At 37.9% G+C, this 26,647-nt stretch overlaps 1 protein-coding gene across 1 annotated transcript in view; it reads right to left on the bottom strand.

Annotated features, from left to right (window-relative positions):
* Positions 1-26,647, bottom strand: part of LOC128652451 (CUB and sushi domain-containing protein 2-like) — a 1,617,569-nt gene that overhangs the window by 325,704 nt on the left and 1,265,218 nt on the right. Inside the window, 1 exon segment of the mRNA XM_053705390.1 lies at positions 18,082-18,284. Within this exon segment, the coding sequence (XP_053561365.1) occupies positions 18,082-18,284 (203 nt within the window).

Genomic DNA, 26,647 nt, shown 5'->3' with positions numbered 1-26,647 from the left:
TATATCTTATACAAGTAGCCTACGGTGAGGTATAAAATGATTTATATAGGTCAATAAATATGACTTGTTAGTTCAGTATTATCAGGGTCTCTTACTGCAGCTCCGTTATTTTGCTGAAAATAAGTATACTTCAGCCCTAAAATAAATTAACAAAGCCAAAAGTAGTAAGTTAGTAGCCACTTAGTTTCTAGGAGTATTTCAATGACAGCGTGTCACTAAGGATACTAGGTTTTTACTTTTAAGGCAGTTTGTTCATCGCTAATAGAAAACTGACACAAACAGTGATACAATGTCAGTGACTATCAATAGTAATACTTTAACCACCTTGGAAACTGATTATCTGTAGTTTAAATCAGTTTCCCACAGTGGTATCTTATTTTCAATATGTCTTTGCTGCGTTACTCGCCGTACTGTTTGTTAAGTTAAGTATTAACTACAAAGGCTAAATGTGTCATCTGATTACCGCTGCTTTAAATAGCGTCCGGCACCATTTAAATAACAGAATCTACAATTTCCTGAAATTAAAACTTATATAACACTATAAGGAGCCCATTTTACTCCCAACCTCCCCTGACATGTTTCGCCGAGCAATTCGGCTTTATCAAAGGGTTTTACGGAGGTGAAGACTTGGCGGGTATTTCAACCCACTGACTCCGCCTTTCTTAAGCTTGTCATTAGTTTTTAGCCAATCATGAGTGGGGGTGTGTATGTTTACCTTTACCCACGTTAAGGTAAACATGAGTGGGGGGGTGTATGTTTACCTTTACCCAGAAGAGGTGGGAGGAGCAAACAAAAGGGTATCTCGAGCCAGACACAACAAAGACAAAAAACAAATGACGAAACCCTACAAAAGAACACCCAGTCCCTTCTCAAAACTGAGAATGAAGACCTAAAAATCATAAATCTATCTACAAAAATTCTTTCAGAGGAGCATGTAAAAGTATTATCCAAAGGCATGTCATTCTGCCCTAGTTCAAGCTTGAACAAATTTGAAATTATAAAAGATATCCATCTGTTCTTGAGAAAACTACTGCTCAAGAAACAATTTAATCAAACTAACAATTCAGTAGACAATCAGAATCTTAGTAACTTAACAACTGAGGAGAGAGAGACCTTACAAGACCTTGAAGATCTATTGTCTGAAAATGAATCCACAATGTCTAGAAACTGGCGTAAAAAACTGAATTACAAATCCAATTATCTACCAAAATTATCGAATGCACCCTGTATACAGATCTTTAATGAAGTGGTATGCACTGAAATTGCAGAATTAAAAACACACCCTACCAAGACAAATTTATCCAAAAAGGAAAAACAAGCCTTAGCTGAAATTAAAGACTGGGACGATGTGGTAATTCGCCAAGCAGACAAAGGTGGGAATATAGTCATCTGGCCTAATGAAATGTATATGCAAGAAGTGGAAAAACAATTAAAGAATACCACCTGTTACAAAAAACTCTGGAACTGTCCACTAGAACAGTTCAAAGAGAAGTATTCAAGTCTAATAATGAATGCGAGGGTAAATGGTGTCATTACTGCAAAGGAAAAGAAATTTCTAACGGTTAACATGCCCAAGATCTCGACATTTTACTGTATACCTAAAATACACAAAAATAAAGAACATCCACCTGGACGCCCGATTGTATCGGGAATAGACAATCTAACTGAAAAGGCCAGTAAATATGTGGACAATAGACTGAGAGAGTTTCTGACACAAATTCCCTCATACATCAGAGACACCACAGAAGTTTTACAACAGCTACAGGATATCTGGTTAAATGACAACACATGGCTAGTGACAGCCGATGTAGAGGCTTTATATACCAGCATAAGCCATAAACTTGGCCTCCAAGCAGTTAAATACTACTTAGATATGTCTGCAGAAGAAAATCTAAATCACAATGAGTTCATTCTGAAACTACTTGAATTTGTACTAACTAAAAACTTTTTTGTGTTCAACAATCGGTACTACCTTCAAACCCAAGGAACAGCAATGGGTACAGCATGCGCACCAACCTATGCGAATTTATTCCTAGGCTGGTGGGAGCAAACAACGGTATTTTCTGACAAATATGATATGTATACTAAATTCATCCCCTGTTGGCTTAGATTTATAGACGACATTCTATTCATCTGGGAAGGCACTAAAGAGAAACTTGACGAGTTCCTAACAGAACTAAACATCAATCAACTTAATATAAAACTAACATATCACAAAAGCCAAAAAGAAGTACCCTTCTTGGATTTGTTAATATTCAAGAAACCTAATGGCCAGATAGGGACAGATCTATACAGAAAATCCACAGCAACAAATACACTATTATTCAGCACAAGTGATCATGCACCAAATACCATTAAATCACTTCCAATTGGAGAGTTCCTGAGAACTAAAAGAAACTGCTCAGAAGAATCTTTGTTTAATAAAAGAGCACAAGAATTGGAGGAAAGACTACAAACACGAGGGTACAGTAAAACATCTATTAGAAAAGCCAAAAAAAGAGCCCGTTTAACTAATAGAAAAGAATTATTACAATCCAAAAGCAAAAAATCTGATTGCAAAACAAGGCTTATTATGACATACAACTCTAATAGTAAACAAGTCATTGAGGTGATAAACAAACATTGGAAAATCTTACAATCAGATACTGTACTAAAACAACATCTAGGCAATAGAGTTGATGTAAGTTACAGAAGAAGCAAAAATCTGAAAGATATGATAAGTCCAAGCCATTTTGTGGAAAAAAGGAAAACAATAAAGAAAACGACTGTACAAGGCTCATACCCTTGTGGTACATGCAGTTGTTGTAAACACATGAAAAAAACTCACAGAATAAAAGATAGATTTGGTAAATCTCATGACATAAAGACATATATCAGTTGCAACTCATTAGGAGTAATTTATATGCTCAAATGTGGATGCCCAAAAATATATATAGGCATGACGACACGCAAATTGCGAACCCGCCTACAAGAACATCTTCGCAATATAAAAAACACGGAGAAAGACCTACATGACAAGAAAAATCTTACGTCAGTGGCCTATCATTTTCTAAAGTACCATAAAGGGAAAAACACCTCACTTACTTGTGCAGGAATCCAAAAGATCAGTCTGGGTATAAGAGGAGGGGATTTATCTAAAAATCTTCTACAACATGAAAGTAGATGGATCTTTTTAATGAATTCGGTTCAACCAGAAGGACTGAATGAACACAACAACTACTTTACTTACCTATAAGTAAATAAACACTCTTTCTAAAATAAATATAAGCAGACCAAACCACTATGATCTTTGATTAAATATATGGAATTATTGGGATTAGTATTTAGCTATATCCGGGTTACACTAGATACATCTACAACTTGAAATTAATATTATAAATATTTTTATTACAAACAAATTGAATTGGTCACCTTCAATAATTCATATTAGATACATATTCAACTAGATATTACTATTACATAAAACCTGTTACCAACGAATTCATTATCTATAATAATTTAAAAAAACTCATTTTATAACCAAGGCACTTTTAATTATCATCTTTTAATAAAACCACTACTATGTAAACACTATCACAACCATAATAATGGTACACTTCAAACCCTTCTTTTTTTGTTTCACAATTATTTTTACACAAATTTAATCTTTGTTTATATCCAATATTCACTCACAATGAACAAAAACACATCAGTATTAACTAAGGTTGATACGTTTATACAATGATATCACACATTATTCAGAGTAGACTCCTTTCTCTAAAGAAAAATTAAAATCACTATTAATACAACACATGGCATCTATCCTATGAACACTATATAAGCACGCTAGTTACTAGTTTAAAGATTACACTCCTTATTATACATTACTAAGCTGTCAAATATATCGTTACTACAATATATAGTAATATATGTATCTACAATGACATACAGTAGATTCAATTGAGGTGTCTAAATTAATTGTCTTTATTATTTTAAACAACTACATATGTATAACAATGCACAAGAATAATTAAATATATGTTATAATAACATTCCATTCTGTGTATATACATTAGTGCATCCTTCTAGTGTGACACATAATTCCATTCTTCAAAAAATGTAAAAAATGTAAAAAATGTATTTAAAGTCAAAGATAGATCAAGTATTATAGGTACTGATACTCTTGAGTATGCTAAACAACCACTGTAATGATTGAACCTTTCTATGAATATTATATAAATGTACCAATTTATACCATTACAAAGATGGTCTTTTACATAAATGGATATATTTATATACATACTGATGTATCCAATATTCAAATTCCAACCGTAAAACCAGTGCTCTCTAAAGTAAATATAACAGGGATGATCATACACCCTCCGCTAACGTGGGTAAAGGTAAACATACACACCCCCACTCATGATTGGCTAAAAACTAATGACAAGCTTAAGAAAGGCGGAGTCAGTGGGTTGAAATACCCGCCAAGTCTTCACCTCCGTAAAACCCTTTGATAAAGCCGAATTGCTCGGCGAAACATGTCAGGGGAGGTTGGGAGTAAAATGGGCTCCTTATAGTGTTATATAAGTTTTAATTTCAGGAAATTGTAGATTCTGTTATTTAAATGGTGCCGGACTTGTAAATTATTTAAAGCAGCGGTAATCAGATGACACATTTAGCCTTTGTAGTTAATACTTAACTTAACAAACAGTACGGCGAGTAACGCAGCAAAGACATATTGAAAATAAGATACCACTGTGGGAAACTGATTTAAACTACAGATAATCAGTTTCCAAGGTGGTTAAAGTATTACTATTACTATTGATAGTCACTGACATTGTATCACTGTTTGTGTCAGTTTTCTATTAGCGATGAACAAACTGCCTTAAAAGTAAAAACCTAGTATCCTTAGTGACACGCTGTCATTGAAATACTCCTAGAAACTAAGTGGCTACTAACTTACTACTTTTGGCTTTGGCTTTGTTAATTTATTTTAGGGCTGAAGTATACTTATTTTCAGCAAAATAACGGAGCTGCAGTAAGAGACCCTGATAATACTGAACTAACAAGTCATATTTATTGACCTATATAAATCATTTTATACCTCACCGTAGGCTACTTGTATAAGATATATCTATATTATTGTGTATAAAGGCTTACTTAGAGGATATGATAGTATAAGAGATCAATAATCAGGGCCAATAGTTCACTGATATTACAATCAGCTGCTTAGTTTACGGAGGAGCTTTATATATATTAGATGAACAAGGATATGCTAACTCTAGTTCAATAATAAGGCATATCAGCAATCAACTTGCTGTGCTATTAGAACTGCATCAAATACTTAATGGTCCACCATAATTTGGAATAAAACAGAGACTTAAAGAACCATAAATATATTATAGCAATTTGGATATCAGCCAGATTCTGGAATATTTTTACGATAGCCACTAGTAGACTGATGACACCCATATAAAGGTGTTTAAATATTTATTAACTTTGGGTCTACTATCAGCTTACTGAAACAAGTTATAAATCATAAAGTAATTACAATTGAGACATAAATATCACTACAGGGGTCAATCAATATTCAGACCAGTGTACCCATTTGGGGATAGAGTCGAATGAGCATCAATATTACACTGAACCCCATATTAAAGTACATGGTATACCACATGATACCATAACCACCACATTACATAGCCTGATATTGTCTTAAGAATACTTACTATATACAAGAATGTTCTAACAATCTTGTGGGTTACTCCCACTAGTATTAGAACTAGATAACGCATAGAATCGGTTGAAAGCCCAGTCTAGTTATTTATAAATGCTATTGAAATTATAGCAGTTATTTACATGGTTAATTACAACTCTGTTTAGAATTCCTTTATTAGTTGAATCTCTCCTGGGTTTTTAAATGTATTGTCCATTCCATTTATTTTAATATATAGTTTAATAAAAGTTATGTTTTAAATTCAATCCATATGAGCCGCCATCTTGTGACTCAGATATAATTCCAGATTAGGGAATTAGAGTGCTAACCAAGTGTACATTCCTTTGGAGATTTTTTCCCCAAAATTCTTTTCTCAGTTTGCCAGTACACAGCACCTAACAAAGATACTATATACATAAGTGGGATAGAAGCTCATCTTCCCCCAAATATAATTGCTATATAAAAGTATCAATAACTATATTCCCTATTTACAACCAGTGGTGCCATTGGGCCCTCCTTTGTTCTATTATACAGTTAAAGGGACAGTCTATCCAGATTTGTTATTGGTGAAAAAGATAGATAATCCCTTTATTACCCATTCCATTGTTTTGCATAACCAACACGGTTATATTAATACACTTTTTGCCTCAGTGATTTCCTTGCATCTAAGCATTTGCAGACTGCCCACTTATTTCAGTTCTTTTGACAAACTTGCATTTTAGCTAATCAATGCTGACTCATAAATAACTCAACACAAGTCAGCACAATGTTATCTATATGGCACACATGAACTAGCACCGTCTTGCTGTGAAAAAACTGTCAAATATACTGAGATAAGAGGCGGCCTTCAATGCCTTAGAAATTGGCATATGAGCCTACTTAGATTTAGCTTTCAACAAAGAATACCAAGAGAACAAAGCAAATTTGATGATAAAAGTAAATTGGAAAGTTGATTAAAATTGCATGCCCTACCTGAATCATGAAAGTTTAATTTTGACTAGACTGTCCCTTTAACTGGACCATATTTTTAAAAGGACACTGAAGATATAGAGATGTTTCTTTGAAGAGATACTGCGGCATTGTCAAGGGGTTGGAGATCTAGCCCACTACCCACTTGAAGTAGTTTACTGTACCAGTCTTGGTCATGCCCATGACCACTATTACCCAAGAACTATCCTCCCATCCTCCCAATGTGGCCCCACCTACAACATGTCTCTTAACTCACCCCTCCTAATGTGGCCCCTCCTACTTTCCACTAGATTTTTATAACCTTAAACAAATTAACCTTAATTTTAAACCCATTTTATCTTATTTAAAAAGAAGAAAATCTAGTTTTTTAAGATACTAATTAAAAAAAATTGCTTCCTCTCAAAAGGGACTGACATAAACAGATTAACCACACCCAGACCTTAAAAGGGAAAATAGAGTCCCTGTTTATTCTACACCTAATTTTATATTTCTAAATAGATTTTTTCTCCTTGCAACACACATAAAAGAAACAGGGATGGAACTACCATTGGTGCAACGAGTGCAGTGGCACCAGGGCCCATGTGCTTGGGGGGCCCATAGGAGCCAGTTTTTACATAGGTGTGTGCAGAATGTGTGCAATCCTAATGCAGGGCAGCATTTTATTAGTGCAGGTTGCAGGTCCCTCTTTATCCATCATCTATCTATCTACAGTATCTATCTATCTATCTATCCTCAAAATCTGTATACAGAGCAATATTACTATTGCCTAATACCGAGTTACCTGGGAACACCAAAAACATTTTTGCACCAGGGCCCTCTATTAAACAGGTCCACTACCGAATAAAATAGAATATATTGTGCAAAGTTCAATAAAATGTCAGGTCCTCCCACTTTGAAAGTTTCTGTTATTTTATGAAGCTGAGGAAGGTTTAGTTAATTTAGGGACATTATTGCAGTATACATTAATTAATTATTTTGCTGTAAAATACCTCTAGACTTTTCAAAAGGTAAAACTCTAAACTGTTCTTGATTTGCAAACCTTCAAAAGCATAACACAATGAGAATGATATTAACATATTTATTTTGCAGTGTTTTTTATTTGCCGCTACAATGTGAGTGTAAGTTCCCTTTAATGAACTGCATAGAATAGCTGATGAAATGGTGAGGCTGGTCAGACCAGTGAATGACGTTTGCCTACTAAATCACTTGTAAATCTCTTGTAAAGTGAATAAAATATATTAAAATCATGTGGGGAAATTTTACCAAGCTGCAGAAGCTCCTTCCTGTGCAGACGCACTCTTCCAAGACTGCAAACTGATAGTTAGAGGTAGCGGAATTAAAACATTTCTGACTGATCCATTCAGAATGACTGACAAGCCCTGCTCTTGCACATTTGGCTGTGCAAGACAAGGGGGCGGAACTTCAAAAGCATTTGCTTAAATAAAGATAAATAAGGACAACGGATGCTGCCTGCTCACCCCTAACCCAGGAGGAAAGATTCTCTAGCTCAGAACCTTCTCTGCTTGGAGAAGTAGAGTTTAACATACATGTTATACATCAGATAGTTAACTCCTATACTCCACTGATCTTGTCCATAAAGAATACATTTATATGGATACTTATCTGAATTATGTGGTGTTCTTCTAAAACAATTGCATATATGCATGCTTATTAGATGTACTTATTATTCTGAACAGTTGCTTATACCATAGATCTTTGTTTTGCATAATATCTTAAGACTGCTGTTGCTGCAAAATTTTAGTATACAAGAGAGGTTTGGTACAAATTCTCAACTTGTTTTTCATTTATTCTTTATTATTTACTTCTTGTTGTGATTTCTCATAGCTGTTTGCATATATTAATAATCACGGCTTATTTATGTTTAATGCAGCATATTTTCCTCCTATAATCTACCACTAGTTGTTTTCAATACTGCAGTAGAAATACACACAAAAACTTGTAATGGCAGCGCTATGGAGGGTGAAATGACGCAAATTTTGTTGCGTTCGTTTTGCACCCTCTATAGCGCAAAACTTGTAATCTAGGTGGTGACAGAGATTAGGTTTAATTTTTTTATTTTGGTATATTTTTTTCTATAATTTTAACCTTTTTTATATTTTGTAATTTTAGATTTAATTATTGTAATTTAATTTTAGGTTTAACTTTTAAATTAATGTTACGATTTTTATTTTAATTGTAATTAAGGATTTTTTAAATTTATGTAATTGGGTTAATTTAGGGGATGTTAGGTTAGGGAGCTAAGTAATTTAATTTGTTATTTGCGTTGTGGGGGATTGGCGGTTTAGGAGTTAATAGCTTAATTATGTTAATTGTGTTGTGGGAGCTTGGCGGTTTAGGGGTTAATAGATTTATTAGGTTAATTGCGATGTGGGGGTTTGGCGATTTAGGGGTTAATAGATTTATTAGGTAAATTTGTGATGTTGGTTATATAGCTCCATACCGCACAAAATCCAAGGGCTGCTTTGACGTGCTCGTGCACGCTTTCCCCATAGACATCAATGTGGAGAAGGTGTTAGAAAAAAAACGAACACCTGAAGTGCGGAATGGCGATCGCCGTAACTCAACACCACTAATATCTATGGGGAAAAAAAGTTACGTTTAAAGGGACTGTAAATAATACATCACAAACACAATAATTATGTTATCCATTCTATGTGTATTTTAAACATTATATTTTGCGGAGTCTAAGCTCTACGGAAGCGATTAAAAAGTATTTTATACAATCACCATTTTTTTTCTCCTCTATCTGCCCATGCAGCCTGAGTAATTTTTTTCATAGACAGTGTTGCAGGGCCGTTACGTCACACTTTAGATTTTATACGCCCATTTTATTATTCGGAGCGCGCATTTAGACTTGCTCCATGCATGCGCATTACCACCACTCTGCTTCACAATATCAGAAACACAGAATCGAAATGCACAATGAAGCATTGCGATTCTGTGTATAGGGAAGAAGCCGGATTGCAGTGCGCATGCGCACGTGAAGAGGGAATGCGTGCTGTCAAAAAAGGAGAAGACGGACATTCGATCGTCTGTTGGCTGCAGGGACAATGACGGTACGTATAGAAAAAAATTTTTTTTCGTAGGCGGACAGAAAAGGCGAGTTTAGGTGACAATGAAATAAAGATTTTGAACGCTTCCACTGCGCTTTTGCTCTGCATAACATGAATAATTAAAATCATTTAAAATTCAAAAAATGAATAATTTAAATCATTAAAATTCAATTTGTTACTCATTAATTTACATGGTTTACAGTCCCTTTAAACCTAACACCCTAACATAAACCCCAAGTCTAAACACCCCTAATCTGCTGCCCCCGACATAGTCGAATCCTACATAAATTTATAAACCCCTAATCTGCCGCTCCCGACATAGTCGAATCCTACATAAATTTATAAACCCCTAATCTGCCGCTCCCGACATCGCCACTACCTAAATAAAGTTATTAACCCCTATTCTGTCGCTCCCTGACATCACCGCCACTAAATAAAGTTAATAACCCATAAACCTCTGGCCTCCCACATCAACGCCACTAAATAAACCTATTAACCCCTAAACCGACAGCCCCGCGCCGGATGTCTTCAAGGATGGACCTGCTCCACCCCGCCGGGATTAAAATAAAAGATGCCGCTTGGATGAAGATAGAAGACGCCGCCTGGATAGATGAAGACCTTGCCGCTTTGATGAAGACTTCGCCGCCTGGATGTCCGGACTTCAGAAACTGTAAGTAGATTGTCGGGGTTAGTGTTAGATTAGGGTTTGGGCATTCTTAAAAGAGCTAAATGCCCTTTTCAGGGCAATGGAAAAGAGCTGAATGCCCTTTTAAGGGCAATGTCCATACAAATGCCCTTTTCAGGGTAATGGGTAGCTTAGATTTTTGTTAGAGTTAGTTTTTTTTTATTTTGGGGGGTTGGTTGGGTGGTGGGTGTTACTGTTGGGGGGTCTTTATTTTTTTTTCAGGGAAAATAACTGATTTCTTTAGGGCAATGCCCTCCAAAATGCCGATTAAAGGGCTATTGGTAGTTTATTGTAGGCTCGGTTTTCTTTTATTTTGCAGGGGGGGGGGGGGCTTTTTTATTGTTATAGGACTATTAGCATAGATGTAATTGGTTTATTTTGGATAATTTCGTTTGTTATTTTTTGAAATGTAGTGTTTCTTATTTTTTGTAATTTTTTTATTTTTTATTTTTTTTATTTAGTATTAGTATTTTTTATTTTTTGTAACTGTAGATTTAATTTTTTTAGTAGTGTTAGTTTTTTTTTAATGTGTAATTTAGTTTATTTAGGTTGTAGTTATTTTAATTTTAGTATAATAGTAATGTAAGTTTAATATATAGTTTAAACTTAGGTTTTTTAATTTCACAGGTAATTTTATATTTATTTTAATATAGGGATATTGTAATTTTAATATAAAGTTAGGTGGTTGTTAGGTTTATGGGTTAAAAGAAAATTTATTCTTTTGCGATGTGGGGGGCTGGTGGTTTAAGGATTAATAGGTTTATTTAGTGGCAGTGATGTGGGAGGCCAGAGGTTAAAGGGTTAATAACTTTATTTAGTGGTGGCGATGTCGGGGAACAGCGGAATAGGGGTTAATAGCTTTATTGTATTGTGTTGGGGTGCGGGGGAATATGAGTTAATACATTTTATTAGTGGCGGCGATGTCGGGAGCGGCAGATAAGGGGTTAATAAGTTTAATTTAGTGTTTGCAATGCGGGAGGGCCTTGGTTTAGGGGTTAATAGGTAGTTTATGGGTGTTAGTGTACTTTGTAACACTTTAGCTATGAGTTTTGTATAACAGTTTTCTTGCGCAAAATTTATAACTACTGCTTTCAGATTGCGCAACGGATCGTGTTGGTATAGGCTGTAACGCAAGCTTTTTAGCCTCACTGCACAATTTGTAATGGCAGCGCTATAGAAATCCCAGGCGAAAACGTAATTTTTTTGAGTGTGGGACTGACGTTGCGTTACAGGCTAAAATGCTTGCGGTATAGCTATTCCGACAAGACTCGTAATGCGTTCGGGTTTTTATGCTGAAATGTCCATTTTTTCAGCATTAAAACTGGAACGCAAAACTTGTAATCTAGGTGTGCGAAAATAAAAAAAGGACCCCCAAAATAAAAACACCCCCTAATCTAAACTAAACTACCAGTAGCCCTTAAAAGGGCCTTTTGTATGGCATTGCCCTTAAGTTCTTTTACCTTAAAAAATACTATGTCCCCCCTCTAACAGTAAAACCCCCCACCCACAAAACCCCCCAAAATAAAAAAAAACTAACACCAAAAAATCCTAAACTACCCATTGCCCCTAAAGAGGCGTTTGTATGGACATTGCCCTTAAAAGGCCATTCAGCTCTTTTTCAGTGCCCAAAATCCCTAATGGCGGATTAGGGGTTAATAGTTTTAACAGCAATTTTGCTTTGCGGGACATGGCAGTTTTAGTGGTTAATACATTTATTATAAATTGCGATGTGGTGGGGATGGTGTATAGAGGGGTTTTGATGTGTTGGGTTGGATTTCAATGGGAAAAAGGTCTCAAAGAGCACCTTTTATCTGTTTTACACCTAGTTGAGCTGGGTTTCAAGATCCTGGTTTGCTCTCTCAGTTAGGCTATAAATCTGAGGATGGTAGCCAGAAGACAAAGAAACAGTGGTTCCAATCAACTTACAAAAGGCTCTCCAAAAGGCAGAGATGATCTGTGGACCTCTGTCGGAAACAATATTCACAGTAATGCCATGAAGTTGTACCACATGCAATAGAAAGAGAGAAGACAATTCCAGGGCAGAAGGCAGTTTTGTTAGTCTGGAAAAGCAGTCCACCACAACCCATATAACTGTATGGTGGTCAGAAGAGGGAAGGTCCACAATGAAGTCCATTGTTATGTGTGTCCATGGTTGTTTGAGAATGGACAATGGTTGGCACAAGCCACGAGGCAAAGATCGGGGTGTCTTATTAGCAGCACAAGTAGTGCAGGCCTTCACATAATCCTGAACGTCAGACTTTATAGTAGGCCACTATACATGTTGGGAAAGATGCTTGAAAGTCCTAGTTGAACCAGGGTGTCCTGAGAGTTTGCTATCATGGGTCCAGGCTAGCACAGGGATGCGTAGGTTCAGAGGTACAAAGAGGATATTGGAGGTCACGGGAGCTCCAGGAGATTTACTAGACTGGGTATGTTGCAATCTTTGCAGAAGGGTGGTGTTTAGTTGAGCAACCACACAGGAGAGGGTATGATGTGTTCAATAGGAGTTTTAGAAGAATCACTTGAGTGAAAGAACTGACGGGAAAGGGCATCTGTTCTTAGTCCCAGGAAGATAAGAGACCACAAAGTTAAAACTGGAAAAGAACAAGGCCCACCTGGCCTATCGAGGATTGAGTCAATGAGTAGTCTAATGGTAAGTCAGATTCTTGTGGTCGGTGAGAATCTGAATGGGATTTGCGGTACCCTCTAACCAGTGACGCCATTCGGTTAAAGCCATCTTAACGGCTAAGAGTTCATGATTAACCACATCGTAGTACTTCTCAGCAGGAGCAAAGCATTTAGAGAAAAAGGCTACAGGGTGTGAATTAGAAGTCAAAGGATCCCTTTGGGTAAGAACTGCTCAAGCCCTTATCTCAGAGGCATCAATCTCTAAAGTGAACTCTAGGTTAGGGTCAGGCTTGTGGAGCACAGGAGCTGAACAGAAAGCTTCTTTCAGACAAGAGAAGGCACATATGACTTCAGGAGGCCAATGTTTACAGTCTTTGTTCCATTTTGTTAATTCAGTGAGAGGAGCGACTGTTTGAGAAAATTTCTTTATAAACTTGCGGTAATAATTGGAGAACCCCAAGAACCTCTGTAATCCTTTTAGAGAGGTAGGTTGAGGCCATTCCAGAACTGCGGTAAGTTTAGCAGGATCCATGGCAAAATCCTGCTTCGAGATGACATAGCCAAGGAATTGGATCTATACTTGATCAAACTCACATTTTTCTAATTTGGCTACCAGAGAATTGTTTCTGAGACGTAGAAGCATCTGTCTTACGTGTCTATGGTGTTCCTCCAAACTGGAAGACAAAACAAGGATTTCATCCAGATAGACGATGAAAGCTCGGTTGAGGAGGTCATGGAAGACATCGTTGACGCATGCCTGGAAGACTGCAGGGGCGTCACACAGCCCGAAGGGCATTACAAGGTATTCGTAATGCCCAGATCTTGTGTTGAAGGTGGTCTTCCATTTGTGGCAAGGAGAGATACGAATCAGATTGTATGCCCCACGTAAGTCCAATTTGGTGAAAAAGCGAGCATCCTGGAGTGAGTCATACAGTTCAGTGATTAATGGTATCGGATAGCGATTATTGATGGTTATGTTGTTCAAGGCCCTGTAGTCGATGCAGGGTCTGAGCCCACCATCCTTTTTACTGACAAAAAAGAAGCCTGCCCCAGCAGGAGAGGAGGAAGGGCGAATGAAACCTTTAGCTAGGTTCTCTTGGATGTACTCCTCCATGGATTCGTCGGCTGCTTTTTTCTCAAACACATCCGCAAAGTCTGCGTATACTGATGAAAGGTTTGAAGGAGTCTGTATACTGGCTATGGGAATATGGGGCAGAGGAGTGACTGTAGCAAGGGTATAGTGGAAACAGAAGGTACCCCAGGAAGCCAGTTGTCCCTCAGCTCAGTCGAACTGCGGATTGTGTACTCGAAGCCAAGGAAGACCAAGGATGACAGGCTGTGCAGGGGAATGAATGACCTCAAACTGTAGCTGTTCGATGTGAAGGACTCCAACAGTCAGGGGTGCTTACTCAAAATTGATCAAGCCTGAACCAGGAGGGGTGCCATCCAGGGTAGTTATCTTGAGACAATGTCTTTTCTGCAAAAGAGGCAAGCCAGGTTGAATCATGAAGCGGTGATCCAGGAAGTTCCCAGCTGCCCCTGAATCGATGAAGGCTTGAGTGTGGACAGTATTCTGAAGGAAGGTTAGGGTAACAGGTACCAGGATATGAGAGGAGTGAGAGGATTTAGTAGAGATCATGCTTAGAGGTACCCCTGTGTTTTCCCCTAAGCATTGGCTTTTCCCGGCCGAATGTCACAGTCCTTTAGTTGGTGGGAGTTAGACCCACAATAAAAGCATAGTCTCAATCTCCCTCTCCTCTGTCTTTCAGACTCTGAAGGTTTGAAGGAGGAGAGCTCCATAGGTTCTTCCACTGAGGTAACTGGAGCTGTTGGAGAGGTAGCGGATGCTGCTAAAACGGGGCGAACAGGAGGACGAGAGGGAAGGACCATCCTTGTTCTGTCGCTCTTGGCTTGTCTTTCCTGAAAACGAGAGTCCAGACTGATACAAAGCCTTATAAAGTCATCCAAAGAAGAAGGGATATCACGATAAGTGAGTGCATCTTTGATGCGTTCATACAGACCCCTCCTAAAGGCTGCCTTGAGAACACTGCCATCCCAAGTGGTTTCAAGTGCCAAGGTGAGAAACTCGATGGCAAATTGTGCCACAGTTCTATTGTCCTGGCGGAGATTCAGGAGAGAATATTCTGCAGCAGAGGTATGGCCAGAAGCCCCAAACACAGAAAATAAGGCAGAAACAAACTCATCAGCATCATGCAGGAGTGTAGCGTTCTGTTCCAAAAGGAGAGAGACCCAGGCTAGGGGCTTGCCCTTCAGCAAGGAAATGATAAAGGTGACCCTTGACTGATGAGACTGAAAGGTGTGAGGATCATTACGGAAGTGCAACCTGCATTGGTTTAGAAAACCCCTGCAATCAGTAGTATCTTCATACTTGTCAGGCAATGGTATCCGGGGTATATTTCCAGAAACTGAGGAAGAAGTCACAGTACTTGGAGGCTGGTGGCGTAAGAACAGGAGCGGCATCCCTCGCTGCAACTAGTAAGGAGAGTTGAGCGGTAATAGCCTCTAGCTTGGAATCCATATTCTGAAACTGTGTGGTATGGGTTCCCAACATCTATCCCTGAAGATAAACAGCTTGTGCCACCTCATCTGGCTGCATGGCCCAAGTATAATGTAATGCTTGTGAAAAATTCCTTTAACAGACCGAACTCGGCCAGTAGTCCAAGGGCACACCACTAGAATGATCAGGCAGGCAGGATTTGGCAGCAGTAAAGCAGTCCAAGGGCACACCACTAGAATGGTCAGGTATGCAGGATTCAGCAACAGCAAAGCATTCCAAGGGCACACCACTAGAATGGTCAGGCAGGCAGGATTCGGCAACAGTAAAGCAGTCCAACAATTAAAGGGTTAAGAGGCAGAGTAGTCAGACAGGCAAAGTTCAGCAGCAAAAATCATTCCAGCAATTATAGGGTTAAGAGGCAGAGTAGTCAGACAGGCAGAGTTTCAGCAGCAATAAGTAATTCAGCAATTATAGTATGATCTATCACACCCAGGAGCATACAAAGTATCACCTATACCTGGGTAGTGATAGATCGTACTGAACAGATTTAAATAGTGTAGAAATGGTGCCACAGCGTGAGACCGGCATCAGGGAGCATGCGGCGATGACGTCAGCGCTGCACGCCTCCAGAGCCGACACAGCTCTAGGCAACGAGCAAGGAAGAAGATGCCGCGCCCCTAGCAACGGTTGGAGCGGCGCTGCATGACAGAAACCTGTTTTGTGCTCCGAGAAGTGAATGGTTACGAGATATATAGCTACACTGATTATAGAGTGACTCTCAATTTGTGGATGGGAGGGGGTGGGTTCAAATGTTTACAATTTCTGCAATTTTCAAATTATGATGTTTCTGAGGATTTTTTTTCACAAGATATTGGAACAAAAGTAAATATTCAGTTATTTAGAGACAATTCATCCCCACACTGTCTCCACAGAATTGCCACAAAAAAACAAGTATAAAAAGACGCAGATGAAAAGTTTGTATTTCATAAACAAAAAATAATGATACTGCAAAAAATCTAAGCAGTACAAAGAAATTGGAATCAACGTTTCATCTTTTTTTCCTCCTTTTTCATCTTTTGCTTTCTTGCTTTATATAGCCATAAACAAAAATCATATTTACAAACACGAGGAAATTAAGAAAATCTGCTACCAATTTGTTATATTTTTACTTTAAGTCTATTACAGTTGTCTGATGTATTTATATTTGTGTTATCTGGATAAAGATTTTTTTAGATGTACGCTGGTTCTTCAAATATTTTCACTGTCAAATTAATATAACTGACATATGGCCAATCTTTGAGGTTTGAAGATAAGAGATTCCTTTTTACAAAATCAAAGCTTTCTTTACAATTATGACAGTCAAAATGTTGCACTAGGATTCACTGGGCTGCAACTGTAGGGTGCCTGGAAAGTCAGATTGAAAAAAAAGAAAGAAGAACCTAGCAAAGGCAGATTTTTGAGCTAAAAATGCATTTTAATAATATAAATATAATACAGAAAATAGAAGATATAGAAAAAAAGGTAAACAATATTCAGCCTCAACTGAGCAGACCTGAGATTGCTGACCACAATCTTTGTAATGGAATGTAGTGTGAGCAGCAGTCTTGCATACTCACATCTGCCAACATCTCATCAACAACCCAGTGCAAAAATACCACATTTGATCTTGACCTAAGGGTAAGATTAAAGGGACAGTAAAGTCCAAATTAAACTTTCATGATTCAGATAGGGCATATCTTTTTGAACAACTTTCCAATTTACTTTTATCATCAAATTTGCTTAGTTCTCTTGGTATTCTTAGTTGAATATTTGCATATGAGCCTACTCAACTATTCTTAGTTGAGTAGACTCGTATGCAAATTTCTAAGCTCTCAAAGGCCGCCTCTGACGGCATTTGACAGTTTTCACAGATAGAGGGCGTTAGTTCATGTGTGCCATATAGATTACATTGTGCTCATGCCCGTGGAGTTATTTAAGAGTCAGCACTAATTGTGTGAAATGCAAGTCTGTCAAAATAACTGAAATAAGGGGGAAGTCTGCAGAGGCAGATAATCACAGAGGTAAAAAGTATATTAATATAATAGTGTTGGCAATGCAAAACTGGGGAATGGTAAATAAAAGGATTATCTATCTTTTTAAACAATAACATTTTTGGTGTTTACTGTCCCTTTACGTTTAGCAACTGTAGTTAGAATTGTATGACAGGGAGAGCTGTAAACTTCTCTGGCATCCAAAGGGTTATACAATTTAACCCTCCTCACTGACAATGTTGCCTGTTACACTCCTACATATGGACAGTTGTGGCCAGGATAACATTGTTACAACATCTTATCTAAAATATTTTGGAAGTTTCCATATTTCCATTCCAACCTTGGTTGGAAAAGATCTAAACAAGACCTCACATATTTTTTTCCTCGGATTTTAAATATATAAAAACAGCTTCTGGGATTGAATCTTGCATTTAAATCTTGCATACACTGTGATGAAATAATTTTTGAAACAACATTCTTACCAGAGTAATGGATGGAGAATCCTTGTTTGCTGGTGAAGAAATCAGTGCTGAAATGAAGCGTGACAGAGTTGAAAGTACTGTGAATATCAGGAGGCAAAATGGAACCACTTAGCTCCTTCATCAAGATCCCACTCTCCATAGAGCCATCCCATATCTTTAGGACGTCATGCACTTCCTCTGTGTGGAATACGGTAAAATGCAGTCTGCATGGAAAAGAACAGAGAGTCTCAGCTCCTGTGACATAAGTGGAAATGTTACATTCTGTTAGGTAGCCTATTAAAAAAACAAATAAATAAATTCTCTAGCTGAACACATCCGGTGAACCAATAATAAAAGGCATTTGTGCCTAGCCACCAATTATCAGCTATCTCCTAGAAGTGCATTGCTGATTATGAGCCTACCTAGGTATTCTTTCCAACAAAGGATACAGAGGGAACAAAGTAAATTGAAAAGTATATTACAAATTCCAAGTCTGAAATGTGAAAGCTTAATTTTCACTACAATATATCTGTAAAATATATCACACCACTCCCTACAAAATAAACATAAGGGGACAAGAAACCCAATTTTTTTTTCATGGTTCAGAAAGAGCATAACATTTCAAACAATTTACTTCTATTATTTAATTTGCTTCCTTCTCTTGTTATCATTTGCCGAAAGGTTTATCTAGATAAGCTCAGGAGCAGCAAATAACCTAGGTTCTAGCTGCTGATTGGTGGCTGCATATATATATATACCGATTGTCATTGCATTGCTGCTCCTTCAACAAATGATACCAAGAGAATAAGGCAAATGTGATAATAAAAGTAAACTGGAAAGTTGTTTAAAATTGTATGTTCTACCTAAATCATGCAAGAAATGTTTTGAGTTTCATGTCCCTTTAAAATAAGTTGATCAAATGTATAAAACAAATACGCTTTTTTGCTGAATAAAAGGATACTAGTTACAGATAAAGTTTATGAAGATATTATGTATTTTAATCTAGAGAACACTTTTTCATTTTTTTCAATACCTTATATATTATTGCTATAACGGTTTCCTCAGCTCTTTTAATAGTGTCAGGAAATCATATCTCAAAGTGCTGAGCAAGAAAAATGTGATAAATCACCTTCACGGCCAGGGAATAAAAAAACACAACATTGTGTGTGTGACTGGCGACCTGAAGGGACCTACCCTTGAACAAGGAGAAGCAGGATCAGAAAAAAATGGGTGTTTACGTTGATAGTGCAAAAAACTGAGCTCCAAAGTGTTAACCAATTCAGCTGATGTAAAGGGTGTTTGGCAATTTGGTAGTTTCTAGAAGAATATTAGCATTTCAGAATATGTTGCTTAGCAACTCTAAACTGATGTTATAAAACACTTGGCACCTGAGACGGACTTACCGACATATAGATATATTTAAAACTAATGAATTTACATCTATGTCAGACATCTATGCGTAGTCTAAAACAATTTGCTTTATGGTTTGAAACAATAGCTTAAATATATTTATGATTTCTTTACTGTTTTATTAGATAATACTTAAGGAATTAAAATGTGTTATATTCATAAACATAATTCTTAAATATTCATATGATTTTATTAAATATGTCTGTTTTACATGTTATTAATTGTTTCGTATTTAATCATATTAGTTGTAAAGGGCATTTTAACACATAGCAGAGGAATCTATAAACTTAAAGGGCCATTATAGTGGAAGCATGACATGCTCTTATGCGTTAGAGCATGTCATTTTAAGACTATCGACCCTGCAGTACTGCGTTTTAACCCCTGCAAAGGCTTGGGACCTGCTGTGCACTACTGGTCCCCAACGGAACTCGTCACTGATCCAATCAGCAGCGCTAGTCGCATGACTCAGATGTGCAACTAGCTCTGCTGATTTTGGATGAGTGGCAAGTTCTGCTCGGGACCAACAGTGCAACGTGGGTTGATAGTCTTAAAATGACATGCTCAAACGGATTAGAGCATGCATTTTTTTTACTATAATGGCCCTTTAACCCCTTCACCCAAAATGACGTATATATATATATATATATGTTGTGCGGTACTTTGTCTATCGTACCGCACAATGTATATATGCATCGTCGATTCAGGATGCTCCAGCAATCTCAGCTGTTAAGTTACAGTCAAGATCTGGAGCTCCTGAAGCTTGAGGCATCTCCCGCATATGGACTTCCATATGAAGGCAGATGCCTGATCATTACAGACAGTGACGACAATGTGTGTGTGTCACCGTCTGTAATGATCTTCTGCTGGAGCCGGCGGGAGGCGTGGGCGGGAGGCGGGTGGGCGGCAGGAGGGAGTGGGAGGAAGTGGGAGGTGCCCTACGCTAGTTTTTTGGAGGGGACAGGGAGGGATGTGGCAGCTACACTAAGGAAAAGGGGGTGTGGGGGACAATACGCGGGTGGGGGGACACTACGCTATGGAACAGTTAAAAAAAAAATATTATTTAAAAAGAAATAAAAAATTAATGTACTGGCAGATAGCTGCCAGTACCTAAGATGACGGCAAAAGTTAGGGCAGGGGAGGTCTAGATAATTTTTTTAGGGGGGATCAGGGAGGTTTGAGGATTAGGGCAATCCTACACTGCAGAAACAAAATACAAATAAAAAAAAAAAAGGTTTTATTTTTTTTATTGGCCGACTTTCTGCCAGGGGGTGACCAGTGGGGGGTGGGGGAGAAAAGAGAGCTGTTAGGGAGGGATCAGAGGGTGGGGAGTGTCAGGTAGGAGGCTAATCTCTACACTAAAGCTAACCTAAACCTTTTAAGCTACCTGAATAACCCCTTCACTGCCAGGAATAATAGAAGTGTTGTGTGCAGTTGCAATTAGCGGCCCTATAATTACCAAAAAGCAATGGCAAAGCCATATATTTCTGCTATTTCTGAACAAAAGGCATCTCAGAGAAACTTTTACAAACATTTGTGCCATGATTGCACAAGCAGTATGTAAATAATTTCTGTTAGAAACCCAAAAATTGTGAAAAAAGTACCAATTTTTTTTATTTGATGGCATTTGGCGGTGAAATGGTGGCATGAAATAAACCAAAATGGGCCTAGATCAATACCTTGGGTTGTCTACTAAATATATATATATATATAGATTTGATAGGTAAATTTAAAAAAAGCAAGGCTCTATATCTGTTTAAATGGAGTGATAGCAAAAATGCTAAAAATATTCTGGTATTTTGGGCAAGTTTTTGTCTGGATGTCCCAGTAGTGAAAGGGTTAAAAGAACATTAACCCCTTAACGACCAAGGATGTGCCAGGCACGTCCTACAAAACTTTGCTTCACGATCGTTGGTGGTTTGGGAGGAATACGAGGGAGGCGGGAGGGCGGCCCATTGCTGGAGAGAAGTTCCGGATACGGGAGTGAACGGCAGAGGGTGTGCGCATGAGGGGGCGCATGCGCTTGCGAGGCTCGCTCCCTCTCCTGTTAGAAATTAAGTGTACAGTATGTTGATGGGAGAGGGAAGAAGGGAGAGGGAGGGGGAATAAGTGTTGTGGAAAGGGATCTAGGAGGGGGGTGGGGGGAGGGTATTGAGGGGGGGCAGCTACAATACAGAAAAATTGGGGTTTTATTATATTTATTAAAAAAAGCACATTTTGTAGCAAACTGGCTACTGGCAGACTTTCTGCCAGTACTTAAGATGGCGGTGGCAATTGTGGGGTGGGGAAGGAAGGGAGCTGTTTGAGGGGGTCAGGGAGGGATCAAGGGGTGGGATGTGTCAGGTGGGAGGCTGATCTCTACACTAAAGCTAAAATTAACCCTACAAGCTACCTCTCTGCTGGGCATAATACAAGTGTGGTGCGCAGCGGCATTTAGTGACCTTCTAATTACCAAAAAGCAATGCCAAAGCCATAAATGTCTGCTATTTCTGAACAAAGGGGATCCCAGAGAAGCATTTACAGTGAGAAACCTAAAGTTTGTGAAAAAGTGAACGATTTTTTTAATTTGGCGGTGCAATTGTGGCATGAAATATACCAAAATGGGCCTAGATTAATACTTTGGGTTGTCTACTACACTAAAGCTAAAATTAACCCTACAAGCTATCTAATTAACCCCTTCACTGCTGGGCATAATACAAGTGTGGTGTGCTGCGGCATTTAGCAGCCTTCTAATTATCAAAAAGTAATGCCAAAGCCATAAATGTCTGCTATTTCTGAACAATTTTACAACCATTTGTGCCATAATTGCACAAGCTGTTTGTAAATAATTTCCGTGATAAAACCTAAAGTTTGTGAAAAAGTTAATGAGTTTTTTAATTTCGTGGTGAAATGGTGGCATGAAATATACCAAAATGGGCCTAGATCAATACTTTAGGGTTGTCTACTAAATAAAAATATACAGGTGAAACTCGAAAAATTAGAATATCGTGCAAAAGTTAATTTATTTCACTAATGCAACTTAAAAGGTGAAACTAATATATGAGATAGACTCATTACATGCAAAGCAAGATAGTTCAAGATGTGATTTGTCATATTGTGATAATTATGGCTTACAGCTCATGAAAACCCCAAATCCACAATCTCAGAAAATTAGAATATTGTGAAAAGGTGCAATATTCTAGGTTCAAAGTGTCCCACTCTAATCAGCTAATTAAGCCATAACACCTGCAAAGGGTTCCTGAGCCTTTGTGCACAAGCAGCAGGGATGACCGCAGCCTGGAGAGGATTGTCAGGAAAAGGCCATTCAAAAGTGTTGGGGACTTTCACAAGAGCCAACACACACAGACGGATCCTGGACATGGGCTTCAAATGTCGTATTCCTCTTGTCAAGCCACTCCTGAACAACAAACAACGTCAGAAGCGTCTTACCTGGGCTAAAGAAAACAGACCTGGTCTGTTGCTCAGTGATCCAAAGTCCTCTTTTCTGATGAGAGCAAATTTTGCATCTCATTTGGAAACCAAGGACCCAGAGTATCAAGGAAGAATGGAGAGGCACACACTGCAAGATGCTTGAAGTCCAGTGTGAAGTTTCCACAGTCTGTGTTGTTTTGGGGAGCCATGTCATCTGCTGGTGTTGGTCCACTGTGCTTCATTAAGTCCAGGGTCAACGCAGCAGTCTACCAGGAGATTTTGGAGCACTTCATGCTTCCTTCCGCAGAGGAGCTCTATGGGGATGCTGACTTCATTTTCCAGCAGGACTTGGCACCTGCCCACACTGCCAAAAGCACCAAAACCTGGTTCAATGACCGTGGGATTACTGTGCTTGATTGGCCAGAAAACTCGCCTGACCTGAACCCCATAGAAAATCTATGGGGCATTGCCAAGAGAAAGGTGAGAGACATGAGACCGAACAATGCAGAAGAGCTGAAGGCCATTATTGAAGCATCCTGGTCTTCCATAACACCTCAGCAGTGCCACAGGCTGATAGCTTCCATGCCACGCCGCATTAAGGCAGTAATTGCTGCAAAAGGGGCCCAAACCAAGTACTGAGTACACACAGTATGCATGCTTATACTTTTCAGAGGTCCGATATTGTTCTACAGGTATGTACAATCCTTGTTTTATTGATTGCATGTAATATTCTAATTTTCTGAGATTGTGGATTTGGGGTATTTTCATGAGCTGTAAGCTATAATCATCACAATTATGACAAATCACGGCTTGAACTATCTTGCTTTGCATGTAATGAGTCTATCTAATATATTAGTTTCACATTTTAAGTTGCATTAGTGAAATAAATTAACTTTTGCACGATATTCTAATTTTTCGAGTTTCACCTGTATACATGTCAAGGGATATTTAGGGATTCCTGACAGATATCAGTGTTACAATGTGTAATAACTGTATAACTAATATTAGGAAAGGGGCTTTTTCAAAAAATGTAACTATCACTAATTTTGAGGAAAAAAAATGGTTTGGAAAAAGCAAAGTGCTACTTGTACTTATCACTCTATAACTATTTAGCATTGGTGTTTTTTTGGTGGTTGTAGATGTGTAACAGATTTTTGGGGTCAAAGTTAGAAAAAGTGTGTTTTTTCAATTTGTTCCTCATATTTTATATATATTTTTTTTATAATAAATTATAAGATATGATGAAAATAATGGTATCTTTAGAAAGTCCATTTAATGGCAAGAAAAACGGTATATAATATGTGTGGGTACAGTAAATGAGTAAGAGGAAATTACAGCTAAACACAAACACTGCAGAAATATAAAAATAGCCCTTGAAAATTGAAAAGTGCTGTGGTCACTAAGGGGTTAAACCCCCAACAAAAATTATTGCATGAATCAGATAGAGCATACAATTTTAAACAACTTTCCTACTTCTAGTATCCTATATGCTTAGTTCTCTTGATATCCTTTGTTGAAAAACATACCTATGTAGGCTCAAGAGCTGGGAGCTAGCTGCTGATTGGTGGCTGCACATATATGGCTCTTTTCATTGACTTACTGTTGTCTTCAGCTAGCTCCCAGTAGTGCATTGCTGCTACTTCAATAAAGGATATCAAGAGAATGAAGCAAATTGATAATAGGAGTAAATTGGAAAGTTGTTTAAAAATGTATGCTCTATCTGAATCATAAAATAAAAATGTGTCCCTTTAAGTCCACTAACAACAGCATATGGCAAGCTGAACGTTTGTAAACTGCCTGATGATAACATTTTCTGCAGCCATTTTCAAACCTCCCAGCATTTGTAGCTGAGAATGAGGGGGGCACAGGGAGGTTGATAGGAGCCCGTCACCATGTTGTAGGTGGAGCTGTGTTGGGATGGGAGGGATCATGGGTGGTTAGTGGGTGGGGTTGTGGGTATTTCTGGATCACTGGGTGGTCTGTGGGTGTAGCTAAAGGAAATTCTGTTTCAGAGGGACAGAGCTCAGACTCTGAGACTCAAATAGGGACAGTTGGGGGATCTGCATTTAGTGTCAGACCCTCAGCCGAAAATGATTCACACCTACACTGCAAAATCTGCTCTAGTTTTGTATAAAGAAGATGGAAACCAATATCTAGGGGTTGTTTTTTTTTTATAACTTAAATGAGCATTAAACTTATCTTTTATATATGCATAGTATAGATCAGTAATTAAGCAAATAATTGCAAACAATCTCCAAAGAAATAGGCTAAATGTATAAAACAGCATTTTTATATAGCACTGATCAAAACAATAAATGTATAGCTTGTAGCAGGGTCAGTATTCTGAGCTTACTTAAGTATGCTGATTCTACCTCTTAGTACTTTACATTTAATTAAGTATTTTAGGCTGGATAAATGTTGGGTTTAAAGTTCCTTGAAAGTGACATTGCAAAGAATTAAATTGACCAAACATATGAAAGAAAATCAGTAAAACGTTAAAGGAATAAAAAGGTCAAAGTTCAAGTGTGAACGTACGCATTTCAATTTTAAATAGAAGCATTTTTGCTATATACGTCTATTAGCAAAAATGCTTCTAGTAAATTACTATTACTATTTTTCTATGGCATATGCACATATCTTGTGAGGGTCCGTGCAACAGTATTCAAGCTCAGAGAGATGGCGGTGGTGTGTATTGTGCCCCTGTGAAGACTTAGTTCATAAAAGTCACTGCTGACTCTCTGTGATGGTGTAGTGTGTGAATACTGGAGCACGGTCCCTCACAGCATATGTGCGTATCTCACTGAAAAAAGTAATATCTTTTACTAGAAACATTTTTGCTAATGGAAGTATATTGCAAAAATGCTTCTATTTAAAATGGAAATGTACTTATGCACACTTCAATTTTGCCCTTTTTAACTCTATAAAAGAGTTTGGAATCAGAAGGTTAAATTAAATTTGTTTAGCTGATAATAAAACTAACAAAAAATATATACTTTTGTGATGGATACTGTTGAATGAATACTTAATGGCAGATAGATTCGATTGTTAAAGTGAATGTCAATTTTGATGCTAAAGTTCCTGGTTTTAAAAATTCGAACAAAAACAGGGGCACTTTAATTCATCAAAATTTACATTTCACTCCTGTTGAGAAAAAAAACTTACCTTTTAATCTTCACAGCAGTTCCAGCTTCCTCCACCCGTCGCAAAGCCTCTTCCTGGGTCTAAAATGAGGAATCCGGCTTCCTCCAATCACGGCGTTGAATCAGACACTGATTCCCCCGGGGGGGAAGCCGTGATTGGAGGATGACCTATCAATCATTTCTTGCAACGACCGGAGGAAGCTGGAGCTGTTGTAAAGATTTTAAAAGGTAAGTTTTTTTTCTCAACAGGAGTGAAATGTAAATGTTGATGAACTAAAGTGCCCCTGTTTTTAATCAAATTTTTAAAAACCAGGCACTTTACCATCAAAATTGACATTCACTTTAAGCACAGAAACATCAGATTTGCATAAAGCAAATACATAAAATATATTCTGAAAATCTCTATTGTATTTGCATCAAAGGAAAAACAATATACAGTATTTCTTTTCTCATAAACTTATATAACAAGTCCAAACATCTATAGCAATTGTCTAAAGTTGAACCATTGAATTTTATGAATACGCCTGATCATGTGACATAAATAAAAATAAAATAAAAATGTTCACTAAACAGCTGTGTCTGATTCATGTGCCACCTGAACCAAAATACATAGCCATGGTTAAGCTAAG

The sequence above is a fragment of the Bombina bombina genome, chromosome 3 (genome assembly GCF_027579735.1).
Source record: "Bombina bombina isolate aBomBom1 chromosome 3, aBomBom1.pri, whole genome shotgun sequence".
Taxonomy (NCBI): Eukaryota; Metazoa; Chordata; class Amphibia; order Anura; family Bombinatoridae; genus Bombina; species Bombina bombina.
The sequence above is the reverse complement of the archived record's forward strand: the minus strand, read 5'-3'. Positions and strand labels throughout refer to the sequence as shown.